The sequence below is a fragment of the Staurois parvus genome, unplaced genomic scaffold (assembly GCF_062004578.1).
Source record: "Staurois parvus isolate SC_StPar_1 unplaced genomic scaffold, SC_StPar_1.0 ptg000659l, whole genome shotgun sequence".
Classification (NCBI taxonomy): Eukaryota; Metazoa; Chordata; class Amphibia; order Anura; family Ranidae; genus Staurois; species Staurois parvus.
In genome coordinates, this window is record NW_028318455.1 from 342,645 (window position 1) to 360,571 (window position 17,927).

The 17,927-nt window shown below is 43.6% G+C and overlaps 2 protein-coding genes across 3 annotated transcripts in view; both read right to left on the reverse strand.

Moving 5' to 3' along the window:
* Positions 1–17,927, reverse strand: part of SIRT6 (sirtuin 6) — a 57,033-nt gene that overhangs the window by 34,046 nt on the left and 5,060 nt on the right. For both annotated transcript variants that reach the window (XM_089694310.1, XM_089694311.1), the window contains exon 2: positions 16,309–16,436. In XM_089694310.1, the coding sequence (XP_089550436.1) occupies positions 16,309–16,436 (128 nt within the window). The remainder of the gene's footprint in view (positions 1–16,308; positions 16,437–17,927) is intronic.
* Positions 324–1,805, reverse strand: LOC149448744 (uncharacterized). Its single transcript, XM_089694309.1, has one exon. The coding sequence runs from the start codon at positions 1,662–1,664 to the stop codon at positions 324–326; it is 1,341 nt and encodes a 446-aa protein (XP_089550435.1). The 5' UTR covers positions 1,665–1,805.

Sequence of the window (17,927 nt, forward strand, 5' to 3'; positions counted from 1 at the left end):
CCTTCCGCAGATTCAATATCATCCTGTAAGCACCTGACGGTTTTTTCCTTAGGAAGAAATGGGAGAAGAATCCACTTCCCCTTTCCTCTTCTCTCAACTGGCAGATAACATTCTGACTGAGCATATCTTGTAGGAGGTCCACCAACGCATCCGCCATGGCCCTGTCCTTTGGCAGGGGTGTTGCAAAGAATCTCTGAGGGGGGGCCCTTGTGAACTCTATTCTGTACCCCCTGTGGATGGCCTCCAGAATGTAGGTGTTCTGGGTTATCCTTAGCCATTGTGCGTGGAAGCGCCCCAGCCTCGCTCCCACCTGGCCTCTCCAGTCACTTCTGCTGGGTTTTGGGTCTATTCTGGCTGGGGTTGAAAAGGAAACCTCCCCTGCCTCTCGGCTCGTTCCTGCCTCTTCTCGTGCCCCAGCCTGGGCGCTGGGTTTGGAACCTAGCTTCCCTTGACGTGTATCGCCTGGATGGGCGAAACCCCTTCCGTCCGACCTGCCTGCTGGGGACCGGGAAGCTCTTTTTCCTGTCTGCCGACCTTTCCAGGACTGAATTCAGCTCCGGGCCGAAAAGGAGTTTTCCTTCAAACGGCAGGCCACAGAGTTTAGACTTGGAGGCCAGATCCCCCTGCCAAGATTTCAGCCAGATAGCCCTCCGCGCCGAGTTTATGAGCGCTGTAGATCTAGCAGAGAGTCTGATGGTCTCTGCTGATGCGTCCGCGATGAAGGCCACCGCTTTCTCCAGCACCGGAAGGGACTTCAGAATCTCCTCCCCCGGGGTGCCTTGTTCCAGATGCGAACGGAGCTGCCCCAACCACACATCCAGGGTTCTGGACACGCAGGTTGTTGCCACTGCAGGCTTAAAATTTACTGCGGATGCTTCCCATGCCCTCTTCAGGAAAGCATCTGCTTTCCGATCCATTGGGTCCTTTAGGGACCCACCGTCTTCAAAGGACAGATCCGTGTCCTTCGAGATCCTCGAGAGAGGGGCGTCTGGCTTTGGGCAAGTCTCCCAAACCGAGGCATCTTCCTCCTTAAAGGGGAAACGTCTCTTGAGGTTCTTGGGAAGGAAAGCTTTCCTCTCTGGCTCTTCCCATTCCCTCCTGATCGTGGACCACAGGGCAGGGTGTACTGGGAATGTACGGCTGCTTTTTGCCTGTAGCCCTGCGTACAGTTGGTCGTGGAGAGAGAGGTCCTGTTGTTCCTCCTCCAGATCCAGGGTCTCATAGATCACCTTTAACAGGTCCTCCGTGTCTTCCACCTGAAAAAGGAACCTGTCTGCCTTTGGGCCCTGAGCCTCAATCTCACCCTCCTCCGAGTCTGAGGTGTCCGACTGTTCGGCCTCTTCCCAGTCCCTTACCGGCGCTACCTTGTCCAGCTTCCTCTTTTTCCCCCCTTGGGTGCCAGAAGTGCCCGGTTGGGGCTCATCCTGGGCCGGCCCCGGCCTCTGTTCCCTGAAGCTTTGAAATGTCTTGGACATTTCCTGTGTCATATTTTGTAGGAAATCTTTAAAAAAAGATCCAGACTCCTTCTTGATGAGCTTGTCTATGCACCCCTGGCAGAGCTGCTTCCTCCAGGAGCTCGCCAGCTTCTTCCTACAAGTGGCACACTTCTTTTTCTGCTCACAAGGAGCTTCTTTCTCCCCTCTATCCTCCTCCTGTGGGCCCATCTGGGGACAAGGAGATACATGCGTTCATGCGTCTGTAAAAACAACGCCTCCCCCCCTGTGCCACTGTGAAAGCTCCAGCCGTGGGCCTGGGGGGGGAGAGGGGGGCTGTGTGTGCGTGGGGGGCACCCAATCATCCCGGGAGGGGAGGGGAGGAGGGGGGGGGGGGGGGGAGGGAGGGAGGGAGGGGGGGGGGGGGGGGCAAAAACAAAAGAGAGTTGCCAAAGGCCCTTACCTTACTGCAGGCCTCCCCCGCTCCTGACAGATCTGCCTCCATGCTGCCGCAGACTCTGCCTCGGTGCGGCGGTTTTTCAGGGGCTGGTGGGCTCCGCCCCCCCCCCTGCGATCCCCCCTCGCCGACCTCCCACTCACGGCCGCCGGTGGAGAAGCGGCCGTGGCACGGGTTCCTTCCACGGTCCGCCGCCCATTTCCAAGATGGCGGCGGCCGTTCCCTGCTCCTGCGCCGGAAGTGACGACACCCGGCGCCCGGAAGTGACGCGATCGCAGCGTCCAGACCTCCGCAGCCGAGCCTCCTGGCCATGCTGCCGGGATCCCAGGAGCAGGTAAGACTTACCTGAAACCCCGCAGGGAAAGGCACCAATGCCTCGGTCGGCGGAGCGGGCTCTACCCCCCTGGAGAGCCCCGCTGGGACCATCTGAGGCCGACGCCCCCACCCTACAACGGGCATTCCCCGAGTGGAAACTGGCTGAAAGGTCCCCCCCCTCACAAGGCCCCTGCCTCGCTTGGAGGAAGGGGGGGCCTCAGCCAGGGACCCTCTGTACTCCGCCAGAGAGCCCAGATAAAAACAAAAAATGGGCGTAGCTCCTTCCTGGCCGGAGGAAACACTAAAACTGGGGGCAATGGGAGAGAGGACGCCTATAAAAGGGGAAAAAAGGTGGAGCGGGTGTTTCCTGGGAGGAGCCCTATCTCTCAAGTGAGCTGTCCTAGAAGATGACTCGGGAAAAAGAGAATATATGCCAAAGCATGGGGGCCTGGGGTGGCCAGTGGGTGGATGGCCCCTATGCTTCGGCATATATATTTACTATTTGTTGGCACATTTCATATGTGCCCACCATTAGAAGTGGGTGGATTGAGGGAGGTTTCTAATGGTGGGCATACCACCACACACTTTTCCTTATAAAGTTGTTTTATTGAGTTTATGTATTATTGTTAACCATTGTTGATTTCTTTGCAGGAACGTCAAACTGCAGCACTGACCTGTTTATTCTGACAGCAACAGGGTCTTGCTTTCAGAATAGACATAAGTAGGTGTGTGCAGTGCTGTCGGATGAGATTTTTCATCCGCAGTTAAAAAAAAAAAGAGCATATATGCCAAAGCATGGGGGCCTGGGGTGGCCAGTGGGTGGATGGCCCCCATGCTTTGGCATATATATTTTATATTTGTTGGCACATTTCATATGTGCCCACCATTAAAAGTGGGTGGATTGAGGGAGGTTTCTAATGGTGGGCATACCACACACTTTTTCTGGCAGAGATTTCTTCTCTTTTTTTTCATTCAGCCCACAGGCTGCATAAAGAAAAAAAGAACATAGCATATACACCCAACAAGGACCAGTGACGTACTGGTACATCACTGGACTTTGAATGGTTATACCAGGGTGATGCCTGCAGCTGCAGGCATCATCCTGGTATCATTTTTTTCAGCCGGCAATGGGCTTTCATGTAAAAGCATTCCTAGTGGTTAATTAGCTGCAGAATTGCCTTTACAAGCAGCGGGAGAAAATGCCCCCCCTCCCCCTCCCTGAGATAGCATTAAAAGTGATTAGAAAAAAAATAATAAAAAGGGACAGTGTAAAAATAATTAAATAAAATCAGAGAAAAAAAAAAAAAAAAAAAAAAAAAAGGACCCTCGCCCATACGCGCACACCTGCGGTCGTGAGCGTTGACCCTTTGCCAGTATGGAAACAGCGATTGCACCATGCATGTGAGGTATCGCCACGAACGTCAGATCAAGGGCAGTAATTATAGCTCTAGACCTCCTCTGTAAATCTAAAATGGTAGCTTGTAAAAGCTTTTAAAGCGTTGCCTATAGATATTAAAAATGTATGCAGTTTGTCGCCATTGCACAGGGCATGCGTAATTTTAAAGCATGTCATGTTTGGTATCTATTTACTCAGCATAGCATCATCTTTTATATCATACCAAATAATTGGCCAATATATTGTGTTTTTGTGCATTAAAATTAAAAAAAAAAGTGTATATTTTTCAAAAAAATCGCGTTTGAAAAATCGCTGTGTAAGTAATATGTGAGATAAAAAATTGCACCACCCACCATTTTATTTACTAGGGTGTCTGCTCTAAAAAAATATATAATGTTTGGGGGTTCACTTTAATTTCCTAGCAAAAATACAGATTTTTTTAATGTGAACAAAAAGTGTCAGAAAAGGCTTTATCTTCAGGTGGTTAGAAGAGTGAGTGATGTGTGGCATAAACTTCTAATGCTGGGCATAAAATGCCCCCACCCCTCAAAATGACCTCTTTTTGGAAAGTAGACACCCCAAACTATTTGCTGAGAGGCATGTTGAATCAATAGAAGAATTTATTTTTTTACCACAAGTTTTTGGAAAATGAAGAAAGAAAATATATTTTTTCTTTTCTTTTTTATATTTCAAAACCTTGTGAGAAAAAATGAGATCTGCAAAATACTTACCATGCCTCTTTTTAAATTCCTTGGAGTGTCTACTTTCCAAAAAGGGGTCATTTGGGGGGGGGGGGGTTTGGTGCTATCCTGGCATTACAGGGCCTCCGAAACTGTAATAGGTAGTGGGGAAGTGAAATGAAGAAGTTACGCACCTTCAGGCTTTCAAAGTGCTCATTGGATTTCAGGCTCCTGTATGTGGCTAGGCTCCCAAAAAGTGTCACACGTGTGGTATCCTCATACTCGGTAGAAGTAGCAGAATGTATTTTGGGGTATAATTCCACATATACCCATGGCTTGTGCAAGAAATAAATCATTTAAATGACAATTTTGTATAAAAAAAAAAAAAAAAAGGTTTGTCATTTTCCAGAAACTTGTGGAAAAAAAAATATATCTTCCATGGACACAATATGTCTCTCAGCAGATAGCTTAGGGTGTCTGCTTTCCGAAAAGGGGTCATTTGGGGGTGTTTGTTCTATCCTGGTATTTTAGCACCTCAAGAGATGTGATGGACGGTCAGAAAGTAAAAGCTGTGTAAATTTCAAATTATCTATACCATAGTTTCACACAAAGCAATCAATAGCAGAATCAACATGTAGCAGAATACATTTTGGCTTAAATTTATGACTAACCTTGAGTTTACAATATATTTTTTTATAGCTGAAAGTAGAAAAAATAGTTTTTTTCAAGATTTTCGTGTTTTTTTTGTTTATAGCGCCAAAAATAAAAAGCGCACAGGTGATCAAATACCACCAAAAGAAAGCTCTATTTGTGTGAAAAAAAGGACGTAAATTTTCGATTGGGTACAGCATTGCATGACCGTGCAATTATCATTTGAATTAGTGCAGCGCTGTATAGCAAAAAAAGGCATAAATTACAGTATCTATATACCATAGTTTGTAGACACTATAACGTTCAAACAAAGCAATCAATATACACTTATTGGGATTTTTTTTTACCAAAAACACGTAGCAGAATACATTTTGGCTTAAATTTATGACTTTGAGTTTACGATATATTTTTTATAGCTGAAAGTAGAAAATAATGTTTTTTTTCAAAATTTTCGGGTTTTTTTTGTTTATAGTGCAGAAAATAAAAAGCGCACAGGTGATCAAATACCACCAAAAGAAAGCTCTATTTGTGTGAAGAAAAGGACGTAAATTTTCGATTGGGTACAGCATTGCATGACCGCGCAATTATCATTTGAATTAGTGCAGCGCCAAACAGCAAAAAAAAGGCCTGGTCATTAAGGGGGGTAAATCCTCTGGGGCTCAAGTGGTTAAGAGCTAAAACATTGAGGTCTTCCATAATGTGGTCTGGTTGTGCGAAATGGTGTCCCACAGGTATGCAAAAGTCATCTTATGTTCCTTGATGGTATGTCTGTGCAAATTCATCCTTGTTTGCAACTTCTGTCCTGTTTCGCCGCTTTTGAACTAAGAATGACAATTCTATTTGACACAAGAGATCAGGGCCTTAATTTGGACATGAGATTCCTCAATCATTATCCAACATTTTTATGACTCCCTCTGTGAGTGTTGTTCTCCCCCCCCCCCCCAGTCTTTGCTTTGCTGTGTCCTATCTCTAGTCTAACCCTAAGCTTGTGTTTCTTTCTGCTTTTTTTCTCATCCCCCACATCTCTTCTAACATTCTGCTAAAACTTTGTAATAGTACTGCTTGGACCTTGAAGAAGGGGACATACCCCGAAAGCTTGTCCTCAAAATTGTATGTTAGTGCAAATAAAAAAAAAGTATCACGTCAGTACTCCATTTTAAGTCGGTAAATATAAATCTTGATTATCCAGAGCATTTATCTTTTCTGTATCTGCTTCTTCAAAGTTTTGACTAGTATTGGACATTCCCAGGGATCCTCTGGGGCTCCCACCACTACTGTTCTCTATCACACTTTTTTCATAGATCCAACTTTGCCTCTCAGGGGTCTGTTTGTCCTGTCCGGGGATATATTTCTTTATTGAACTTGAGATGGGGGCTTTTGACCCACTACCTTTTATTGCTTTGTTCTTCATTTTGGTATATTTCAAATATCTAGTGGATTTAATAATCTCATTTTTTGATCTTCTCCTTCTTTCCCCCTCTCTCCCTTGTGGACCGACTGCAGGAGCTAACGTTCTTTGTTTGCATATAAAAATATAAGACCCTCTATAGTCTCCGTAGTGACCCCTGTATGCAACCCCCGCTCCTTTAACAGTCCATATTTACTAAATTTTTCCTTTTTGACACAACATATTACATTCCGTTTCTTCTGCCACTCTCACTAACCCTTTAGGCTTTCACTTCTCCACATCTGGGGGGGTGGCTTCTATCGATCTCCTCGGCAGGGTGGTTGCAGAATGGGGCCCCTCCAATTCAGCAGTCTGTCATGTAATTCCCCAAAAACCATTTGCTATATATATATATATATATATATATATATATATATATGTCTCCTGTCAGGCTCCAGCTTCTACTGATACCGCAGTTATAATCATTCAGGGGGGGGGGTGAGGGGGACAGGTAGAGAGGGGAGATCAGGTCCTCGAGTACTCCCCTGTGCCGGCCGGCATCTCTCTCCTTCCTGGGCTTCCCCACTGCCGGTCACATGATCACCCGGCGTCCTCCACGTCCTAGCTCACAGGACTTTCCACCCTTCAGCTCAGCCTCCCCCTGCACGTTCCCGCAGTCCTCCCTGTGGACCGAGGACTCCCGGATGGCGGGTGCCGGGTCTCACCCGCAGGACTCAGCAGCAGACACGTCTTCCTCCTCCTGCTTGGCTTCGGTAGGTTATTACGAACTATTGGCTGGACGCTGGGGGAGCCTGGGTACAGGAGATCTTACCACGATCTCCCACTCGGCTCCATAGTCAGGCTCCACCCCAGCCAAAAAAAAAGCTTTCGATCTAAAAATGTAAGAAAAAAAAAAAAAATCCTCTCTGCTGCCACTTCCAGCCACGTCTCCTCTCTACTTCTTCTTGGGAAGAAGTAGAGAGGAGACGTGGCTGGAAGTGGCAGCAGGAGTTATGGAGGGGATAGAAGGAGAGATAGACCCCTGAAGGTGAAAGTGAGATATCCATCCATCCATAACCATTACAGGGAGCATCATTTTGTAGAACCACCAGGTGGATTATCAATATAATGCAACGTGGAATCATCTGAGAAGGATTTTTGGAGCAGGAATAGTTGCATCTGTCCTTTCAGGACAAAAAAGCGATTTTAGCCTAAATTTTATTGGGCTAAAAAGGAGGTGAGCGCATAATATAGCAATACTCAGTGGTTTTTTTCACCCATTGGATGTCACAAGTTTTTTCCATATATTAGGACTGTTCACTTAATACAGACATTTTTTTTTTTTGTGGTTGTAATTGTTTAATTTGGTTTATTGGATTCCATTGAGGAAATTTTATAATTTTGTTTTGGTCATCATTTTATATATTGTTTGGTTTTGTTTTTGTTAATAATCAGGTTTATAATTTGATCACGAACACAAGTCACAGATGAATACAAGTTTGTTTTAAGTATTAATTTTATTATCACATTATATTATGGGTAAACACTATTAATAGCATGGGAGCGCAGCACTATTGTTAATATTTGGATTGAAGTGTCAGCACTATTTATGAGTTAGTGTAAGGAGCTAGAGAACCACATGTGCATTTATTTTTTATTATTTTTGATTGATTAATTCAAACACTTTTGAATTTCACCATATTAGCTCACAAGTATTACTAGCACTTGATCACTTTTTAGCTCTGTGTTTTATGAGGAGGGCTGGGAAACTGTGTTTACCATAATGAATCCTGTCTGGAGGCAGATATCTCCTCAGTTGTACTAGGTATTAAAATACTGTATGATTTGAAAAAAGGTTAAAGCAATTGTCAACACTCACATTTTTTGTTGTTTTGAAATAAACACGCTATACTTACCTGCTCTGTGGAATGGTTTTGCATAGAACAGCCCTGATCCTCTTCCTCTTGAGTCCCCTGCCAGCACTCGTGGCTCCTCCCCCCGCTGAGGGCCCACCAAGGAAGCCTCTTCCTCTCTTTGGTCACTCATGCAGGCTCGATCCCAAGTGAGGCTGAGTCTATTCAAATACACAGCCCAGCTCAGCCCCGCCCCTGCTCTCTTCTCATAGGTTCTGGACAGCAGCAGGAGTCAATGGCTCCCACTGCTCTTAACCAAGCCTCAAAAGTGGGAGAGGGGAGAAGAACGTGCACAGCGCTGGACCGAGATTGGGCTCAGGTGAGCAATTAGGGGCGGCTGTAGGGGGAGAAGCATTTAAAAAGTTTTTTACCTTAATGAAGAGAATGCAACCACTTTAAAAGGTTTATGAGCTGGGCTTATCCATTGTATGCTTATAAGATCTGGACTCAGCCAGGCCATAGCCCAGCTATTGGGACAGATCACGCTGAGCTAGCTGAGAAATGCTTGTAGTCATCTATTACACCTTCTCCCCAGAAACATCCAGAAGACATAAATATTTTATGTGACAAAGGGAGGATTGCTGTTTCTACGCAGGCTCTCTCTGAATTCTGGATCAAACTTTCAATCGTGTGTCTGGGTTTTGCTAGATGCCTCCAAACTATTTAACAGCCCCTCGCACAGGTGTGCAGGGGCTGTTAAATAGACAGGTCTGAGGAAAGCTCAGAACTATGGTCATTTTGGAGGCTGCTCCCATTGTGGGAGGTGGACGGTCTCAACTCGGGGTCAGGGGGCCCCAGCCAGGAGACAGAGGTGTCCCAGCCAGAAGCCAGGTTGGCTCCTATCAGAGGCGTCAGGAGAACCCCAATCAATAGGCCAGAGGTGGGCTATGCAGTAGGGTGAACTTTGTTTTCCTTTAAATAAAAGTGGGTTACCATGCCCTAAATTACAGTTTGGACTGGCGCAACTCATTGAAAAACACACCTACCGCTTGAGCTTATTCCCCCCCCCCAAAAATTTTTTATATATATATATATATATATATATATATATATATATATATATATATATATATATATTGTCCTGCCTTCTCTGCAGTTATGAAAGGGTTACAGAGGATTACAGGCAGTATAACCTTTGATGTCCACACAGTAAAGAGTCGATGATTGATAACCGATGATCTTTTACTGATAACATGTGACATAATGAGAATGCGCGTGAATAAATGCGGTAAAACTGAAATACAAACAGAATAAACAAACATAATTACATATCTAACTTCCTAGCTATGTGCATAACATTCCACAGTACATAGGAGGGGTACTTACAGACTTTGGGGGTCTAATCAAGCCCATATATGAAGAGGGAACAGCATCCCACATGTACTTGCATTGTAGAATTTCTTCAGTCTGAAGAGATGAGGTCACTTCCTCCCAAGTTAGCAAACAGGACGTCCCTAGCCTTAAAGGGACAGACACTGCTGAATGCTAAAGAATGCCTTGTGCAATACAAGGCAGCACACATATATATATATATATACATATACATACATATATACATATATATACATATACATACATATATACACATATATACACACACACACACATATATATTATACACAGTTGTGTTCAAAATAATAGCAGTCAGACATCACTAACCTGATCAATCACTGTTTTTGGTAGAAATGATATTTCTACATGGCAAATAATTTACTAGCAGGTGTAGTAGAGTAATAGAAATCCAACAGTCATGACATGCGTGCTGCTGATTCTGTGTAATTGAATCACTAATTGAAAGGGGCATGTTCAAAATAATAGCAGTGTGGAGTTCTATTAGTGAGGTCATTCATTCTTTGAAAAACAGGTGGCAATTATTGCCCTTATTTAAGGAAGGAAGGCAGCAAATGTTGTACATGCTGGTTACAGTGCATTTCTCTCTGAAATTCTGAGGAAAATGGGTCGTTCCAGACATTGTTCAGAAGAACAGCGTACCTTGATTAAAAAGTTGATTGGAGAGGGGAAAACATATAAAGAAGTGCAGAAAATGATAGGCTGCTCAGCTAAAATGATTGCAAATGCTTTAAAATGGCAACCAAAACCTGAAAGACGTGGAAGAAAGCGAAAAACTACCATTCGAATGGATAGAAGAATAGCCAAAATGGCAAGGACTCAGCCAACAATCAGCTCCAGGAAGATCAAAGAAGGTCTAAAGTTACCTGTGAGTACTGTTACAATTAGAAGATGCCTATGTGAAGCCAAGCTATCTGCAAGAAGCTCCCGCAAAGTCCCACTGTTGAAAAAAAAAAAAAAAAAAAAAAAAAAAGGACGTGCTGAAGAGGTTACAGTTTGCCAAAGAGCACATTGACTGGCCTAAAGAGAAATGGCGCAACATTTTGTGGACTGATGAAAGTAAGATTGTTCTATTTGGGTCTAGTGGCCGGAGACAGTTTGTCAGACGACCCCCAAACACTGAATTCAAACCGCAGTACACTGTGAAGACAGTGAAGCATGGTTGCGCAAGCATCATGATATGGGGATGTTTCTCATACTATGGTGTTATTTATCGCATACCAGGGATCATGGATCAGTTTGAATACATCAGAATACTTGAAGAGGTCATGCTGCCTTATGCTGAAGAGGAAATGCCCTTGAAATGGGTGTTCCAACAAGACAACGACCCCAAACACACCAGTAAACGTGCAACATCTTGGTTCCAGACCAACAAGATTGACGTTATGGAGTGGCCAGCCCAATCCCCGGATCTTAATCCAATAGAAAACTTGTGGGGTGACATCAAAAATGCAGTTTCTGAAGCAAAACCAAGAAATAGAGAAGAACTGTGGAATGTAGTCCAATCATCCTGGGCTGGAATACCTGTTCACAGGTGCTAGAAGTTGGTTGAATCCATGCAACACAGATGTACAGCAGTTCTAAGAAACAATGGTTATATAACTCAATAATAATTAAGTGATTCAAAGGAAAGCAAAATCTTCAAACATTTTTCAGTTTATATAGTGAATGTTTGAGTTTGTAAAGAATACAAACACTGCTATTTTTTTTGAACAGTCTATTATTCACTTTTCTTCAAATTTTTTTTAGAGGAACACCACAAATTTGAATATTTTTCTTCATGTTTTGATTTGGAATAGAATGTGTAGTTTTCCCAATGCTTTTGTGTGTATGGAAATAAAAGCTATTAGAAGGATTTTGAGCTTTATTCACTTTTTTCAACACAACTGTATATATATTTTATACACACACTTTTTTTTTGCTGTGTATATAGAAACACAAACGTTGCATTTTTCTCAAATTTGACAACACAGTGGATATATACATTAATCATCTTAACATTTGCAGCTGCAGTCACAGAAAATTCAAACTGCTTGGAAATTATGTTATAGCTTTTATCTTTGATATGCTGCTTTATTTTTTTCTGATCTATTCAGATCTGCATTTCTTTCTCTGGTCGATGTTTAGTGTGGTGCACACAATGATACCAAACAGCAGAACAACATTTTATTCCCCATTTGAATAGCTTGACTGATTACAAGGTTGAAGATGTGTGAGACTAATACAACCAAATCACATATGTGATTTGGCGTCAAAGTGGTTGTACCGGGATGATGCCTGCAGCTGCAGGCATCATTCCAGTATAATTTTTTTTAAGCCGACAGATAGCTTTTATGTAAAAATCATCCTACTGGCTAATTAGGTTTTTACAGGAGACGGGAGAGGTGCTTCTCCAGACTCTACCGTCCCATGGTTCCGCCGATGATCTTGATGGTATAAGAAATCGGAATGACGAGCATTTCTGTCACTTTCAGTTTACCGGATGTAAAAAGCACAATCTTTAAATTAGGAAAGCATCTGAACAGACCATTTTAAAGAAACCGTGTAAGAAAAGAAATCCTTTTTTAAAAGCACCCCAGTCTCAGTTCTCGCATGCAAAGTCAAATGTGCTGGTCTTGAACGCATATGTAAATGGAGATTGCACCACACATGTGAAGTATTGCTGCAATTGTCAGATCAAGGGCAATAATTCTAACACCATCCCTTCTTTGTAATTAATAAATGGTAAACTGTAAAAGGCTTTTAAAGTGTCATCTATGGTGACAGTTTGTCACCTTTCCACAGGCGTGCAAAATTTTAAAGCGTCACGTTAAGTATCTATTTACTTGGCACAACACCATCTTTTATATTATACCCCCCAAAAATGGGTGTTTGTGTGCATTAAAATTCACCAAAGGGTAATTTTTCCCAAAAATGTGCATTCAAAAAAGTGCTGCAGAAATAACGTGACATAAAATATTGCAAAACCCACCATTTTGTTCTCTAGGACCTCTGCTAAAAATATATAATGTTTGGGTGTTCTAAGCAACTTTCTAGCAAAAATACAAATTTTTACTTGAAAACAAAAAAAAGTGTCAGAAATGTTCCCAATCTTCAAGTGGTTAATTATTACTATGGTTCAATCATTTATCATATTTTGTTGGTGTACCAACAAGTCTGTCCAGGCCATTTTAGAATATACTTGTAGAGGAAACAAACTTGTTTCAGTGAGCTGGGAGATACAAAAATATATTTAAAAAGGGACATTATATATTGGAAAGCTTAAAAAGAAATACCAAGAAAAGGAACGACGCCCTTACACATCAACAGGCTAAACAAGCACCTACACATACTAAATTGAAAAAGGTAGTTGGCCTAAGAAATCAACTTAAACTCTTGACAAAAGTTAGATAGGTTATTACTGGGATCCAACCAAAAATACTATGAACATTTCCATAAACACCACAAACATCTAGTGAATATAGTTTGTACAAACACCAATAACACCATGCCTGGCTCCATACTAAAATTAAATTGTATGCCCTACCTAAAATCAAGAAATTGCCAATACCTTTGGGATATACAGTACTATGAAAATTTGTACAAATTTTATTCAAATCTGCTATACAGCCACCAATCCAATCAACCAAACGCCAAAAGGTTTTTAGCCAACTCCCACCTGAAGACAGCAACGACCTGCTGCCCTGAAAAAAGCCATTACAACTAAAAAGATTACACACACACTTGACAAACTCAATAGGTCATGTACGTTGACAACAAAGACTTTGCTGCCGCAACATATCCAACATTACATACCCCAAGGATGGGGCGCGATTCCTCCCACCGACTATGGGGCACTATTCCTCCCACCGAATATGGGGCACTATTCCTCCCACCGACACCAATGATAGGGCACTAGTCATGATCCCACTGACACCAATGATAGGGATCTAATGCAAAAGATGCACGGTTTACTCCCATTGACACCAGGACAATTTCTGCTCTCAGTTGCCATAGTCTGGCTCCTGTAAAGTCTGAAGGACAGTAAACTTGCCCTTAGTTTAGAAAGTTTGAAGACCCTTGCAGTAGAATAAAAACACTCAATTCCCTTCTTTGTCTTACTTGACTGCAAAACAGGGCTCAACAAATCCCAGGAGGCAGGTCACCATGGTGACTAGAAATTGCATCCTGGTGCCTGGGTTCACACACTGCCTCCAACTGACTTTAAAGGGGAAATCGTGCTCTATACACTTCAATGGAAAATCATGTCCTGTAATCTCCGGTCCATAGCAATCCTATGTGAACCCTTGTCTCTGCATGCCACTCTACTATATCACTTGCGAGTCTAGAACACACTGCAACAAACTTGCACAGGACCCTTTATATAATAAGGGGTGTGGAAATTAAAAAAAAAAAATACTACTTGCCCAAGGGACTAAATTGGGGTCACAATCTACTTGTCCCTCATAATAATCTACTAGTCCTCATGAAAAAAAATCATTTTAACTCCTCTCTGCCTGTCTCCAGCATGGCACCCAGGGACTAGCAGGAAGGGGAGAGACCTTGCAATGTGATGAGCACCGATTGGGTGCTCATCAGGAAAGGGGAGTCTCCGGCTCCTAATGCTCAGCAGAAGTGCATCATTGAGGCACTGGCCCAAAATGATTAAAAAAAAAAAAACCACAAAAAAAAAAAAAAAAACACTATTCCTTCAGGTTACCCATGCACACTGAAGCACTTGGGTGCACAGTAAAAACATATGCTGAACAGCAAAATCAGGCTCTGGTGTAGCATGATGATGTGTATTTCGTGAAGATTTGTATCCCCTGCAGCAACTGCAGATTTGCAGGAATCAGGGAAAAGAAGCCGAGAGCTAAACTAAAGCTGAAGAAGTGCCTTAAGTCACTTAACTCCTTATATGCCAGACTACAACACAGGCATGGGGTGTTACATCTGCTGTGAAATCCTGTATCCCCAGGGATCGGCACAGTTAACAAAGATGATCTGTGCCCCCGCTCGGCTGTGACGTTGCCTACCGAGTCCCATTAATGTGCCTGTGTTGAAGTCTGGCATGTAAGGAGTTAAGTGGCTTAGCTCAGTGCTTGGCTTGCTTTCCTTGATTCCGATGCATGCGCTGTTGCTGCAGGGGATACAGATCTTCCTGCTATGTGAAACTGTCCATGCTGTGCAGCAGTAAACTGGTTATATGTAGAGGGCTAGGGCTGTTGTGTGAAGCCATGTGGCAGTGAAGGGGTTAAATGTAGTGGGCTAGGACTGGTGAGTGAAGCTGTGTAGCAGTGAAGGAGTTAAGTGTGAACTAGTACAACTTCAGAGGCTGTCCAGATGAAGCGATGACGCTAAAGCCCCAGTCCTGACACACTAACTAGTAGGAAGAGGGGGCGGGAAAACAGGACAGGTGGCTCTAGCAAGGCTTTGCAGGCCGGCAGATATAGAGTCTCCGAAGCAGCCTGGCAGTGAGAGACGAGCAATCACACTGTGCCGCTAAAAGTGGGAGGTAGAGGAGAGGAAGGGAAAAGCAGTGATCAGCAGGGCAGCACAGTGGCTAAATGGTTAGCACTTCCGCTTAGCAGTACTAGGGTCGTTGGTTCGAATCCCAACCAGGGCACCACCTGCCTGGAGTTTGCATGTTCTCCCTGTGCCTGCGTGGGTTTCCTCCGACACTCCAAAGACATGCTAGTAGGTTATTTGGCTGCTGTCTAAATTGACCCTAGTATGTGTATGTATGAATGTGAGTTAGGGACTTTAGAGTGTACGCCCCTTGAGCGCTGCGCAAATTGATGGCGCTATATCATCAACAATCAGCAGCAAATGCTAATCCACATGCTGACAATAAGCCACACTAGAGCTGCTCTTATCCTCCCATACTAAAGGTGCATGGCTCCCGAAGGCTGATCGTCTGCTTGGAGAATAAACCTTTAACTGAGCTTATTGAAATGATTATCCTCAGGTAATAAAACAATGATAATGCAAATCTTCCCGCATTAGCTGTACTTTAGCCACAGCCCTCTCCCCTCCAGAGCCCTCTAAATATCAGGTCGTAGGTCTTCAATTTTCAGGAGGCGGTAACAGATGTCACACACCCCACAGCACAGAGCAGAGAGCCAAGTGCAATCTGACACCTGAATAAAGGGAGTGGACATGTACTTCAACACTTGGACATCATCAGGAGTGCTCCTGACTGATGTCCTAATGACAAAACGTGTTGCGTGGGCTTAGGCAACTCTGATACCAATGTACCCACTCACACCAGGCAGGGAGAGCAGGTGGAACCTAGGGGTGTAAAAAGACGTGCTATTCATACAAGAATTACAGGTCTAATATGTATTAATTTTCTAATTGAGCACCAACATATCTTCATTCTACTCTAAAGGAGGAACTAACACACTCCTATCCTTTACAGCCAAGGAAGCTGCAACCTTAGCCTTTGTCTGATCTGCAGTTGCCACGATGTTACACACATGATCAGTTATAATACCAACAATTTGATGGCTTGGCAAGTTCAGTTGAGAGCAACTGTGACAGTTATTTACGGCATGCCTTAAATGTAACTATATTGTGAAACAGGCAAGTCGAGGGATTTAGTTCTGCTTTGAGAGAACGTTTGACTACATATCCTAAGATAACACGCTGTAAAAACACATGCTCTGCTGTCTGTAAGTGGTCATGAGAAATGCACAAAAGGCACAATTACATACACACATTAAAAACAAAACAAAACCCACGAACCTAAAATCAGGGATCCCACAAGCAGTGCTTATTCCTGCTCCAGTATGAAATACCACATTAGAGGCTCTTTGTATCATTTCAGCAAGCTCCTGCACCTTCCTTCGCAATTCATCTGGTGGGTCAATCATCTACAACAAAAAAAGAAAGGCATTTTTAAAAATCTGCATTTTTACATTTCTTGGGTAACCCAAATTTGCCTAAAAAGTCCTACTGCTTCCCACCTTAAGCACTTGTCTACCATAAAATGTATATAAACGTAAAGCTGCTTTAGCAGTCAAGACTGTGGAAAGCCACCTAAATCACTTCACCAGAAAACCTATCACTGTTTGAACATATTTAACCACCAAAAGGTGTCCTAAATTAACTTTAGTGCATTTGTTAATGAGAATATGCATTTCAATAAAATCTGTGTTAATATGGCAGCATGCCTGTGGTAGCAGGCCTTCTACTTCCGTTCATGGAACCAGTGCATAGATATAAAAGTGTTGATGCCCCCATAACAGCCCATTCCCTCACGGAACCCTCAAGCAGTGTAAAGAGACAAAACCCTCATCTTCCACCTTTGGTGCCTGTCCACACAGTTCAGCCTCTCCTGTAGTGCAGTCATTGACCTTGGTTGCTAAAGGCTGCAATAAGGCAGGGTGTCACTTCTATGGATCTTTTGGGGTGAAAAAATCAGTTCCAAATTGTCCCACATATAGCAATGCAGCCAGAGCCATCCTCCTCAAAAGTGATCTTCTTGTCCAGAGTTTTCCCAGCCTACCATCCAAAAAGTGAGAGGACCCATGGAACGGACACCACGTTTCCACAACAAAAAGGCTCTCTCATTTCTTGCAGTTTATCTGTTAATGTCCTCAGAAGTTGTGTTACCTCTCCTCTCTGTGGCTGCACTGTGCTCCATTGTACATGTCTACTGACTATTGTAGAAAGAAAAAGATGGCATTCTCTCTTTAAAGGACAGGTTGATTTGGTCTTTGGACAGGTGATTCACCTGAGCTCAGGCTCAGGGATCCAGCTCTGGAGTTGAGAGTCAGCCATGTGCATTCTAGGGATACACAGTGGCAGGCAGACTGCCTCAGCTAGCAGCACATGAACCTGGGAAAGTCATTCCCACCTTGGAGGTTTTCCAGGATGCGAGTTACAGGTAGGAGACTCAAGAAGTTTACTTCCTGGGCCTCCAGGTAGCTTTACAGATTAGGCAGTTTAGTCTCAGGCACAGTGATTTTCTGGTGGATGCCTTGTCTCTGTGGGACTGCTACCTCCTGCAAAATGCCTTTCCTTGTCTGTCTCACAGGTTTGTGAATAAGGACTTTCTGGTGTTCCTCAATGTTCCAGGCTGGCCCAGATGAATGTGTTATGCTGACTTGAAAGAATGATGGACAATTGCACCGAGGGCTCTACCTGATCATGGTCTTCTGTTCCCAAAGACCGTTTTGTCTTCCGGCTTCATGGCTGCTGTCTTTAACAGCATGTTGGCTGAAGCTCAAGTTCTGAGAGAAAGGGCATCATGGAGTCTAGGAATCCTTTAATGCTAAGCTGGGAAGTCTACTTCTTGTAAAATAGATCACTGGACATGCAATGCATGCTATTCTTCGTGCTGCAGGATTTCTCCCCAGGAT

Coding starts and splice junctions, on each gene's coding strand:
- LOC149448744 (XM_089694309.1), bottom strand. CDS start 1,664: ATGGGCCCACAGGAGGAGGATAGAGGGGAGAAAGAAGCTCCTTGTGAG.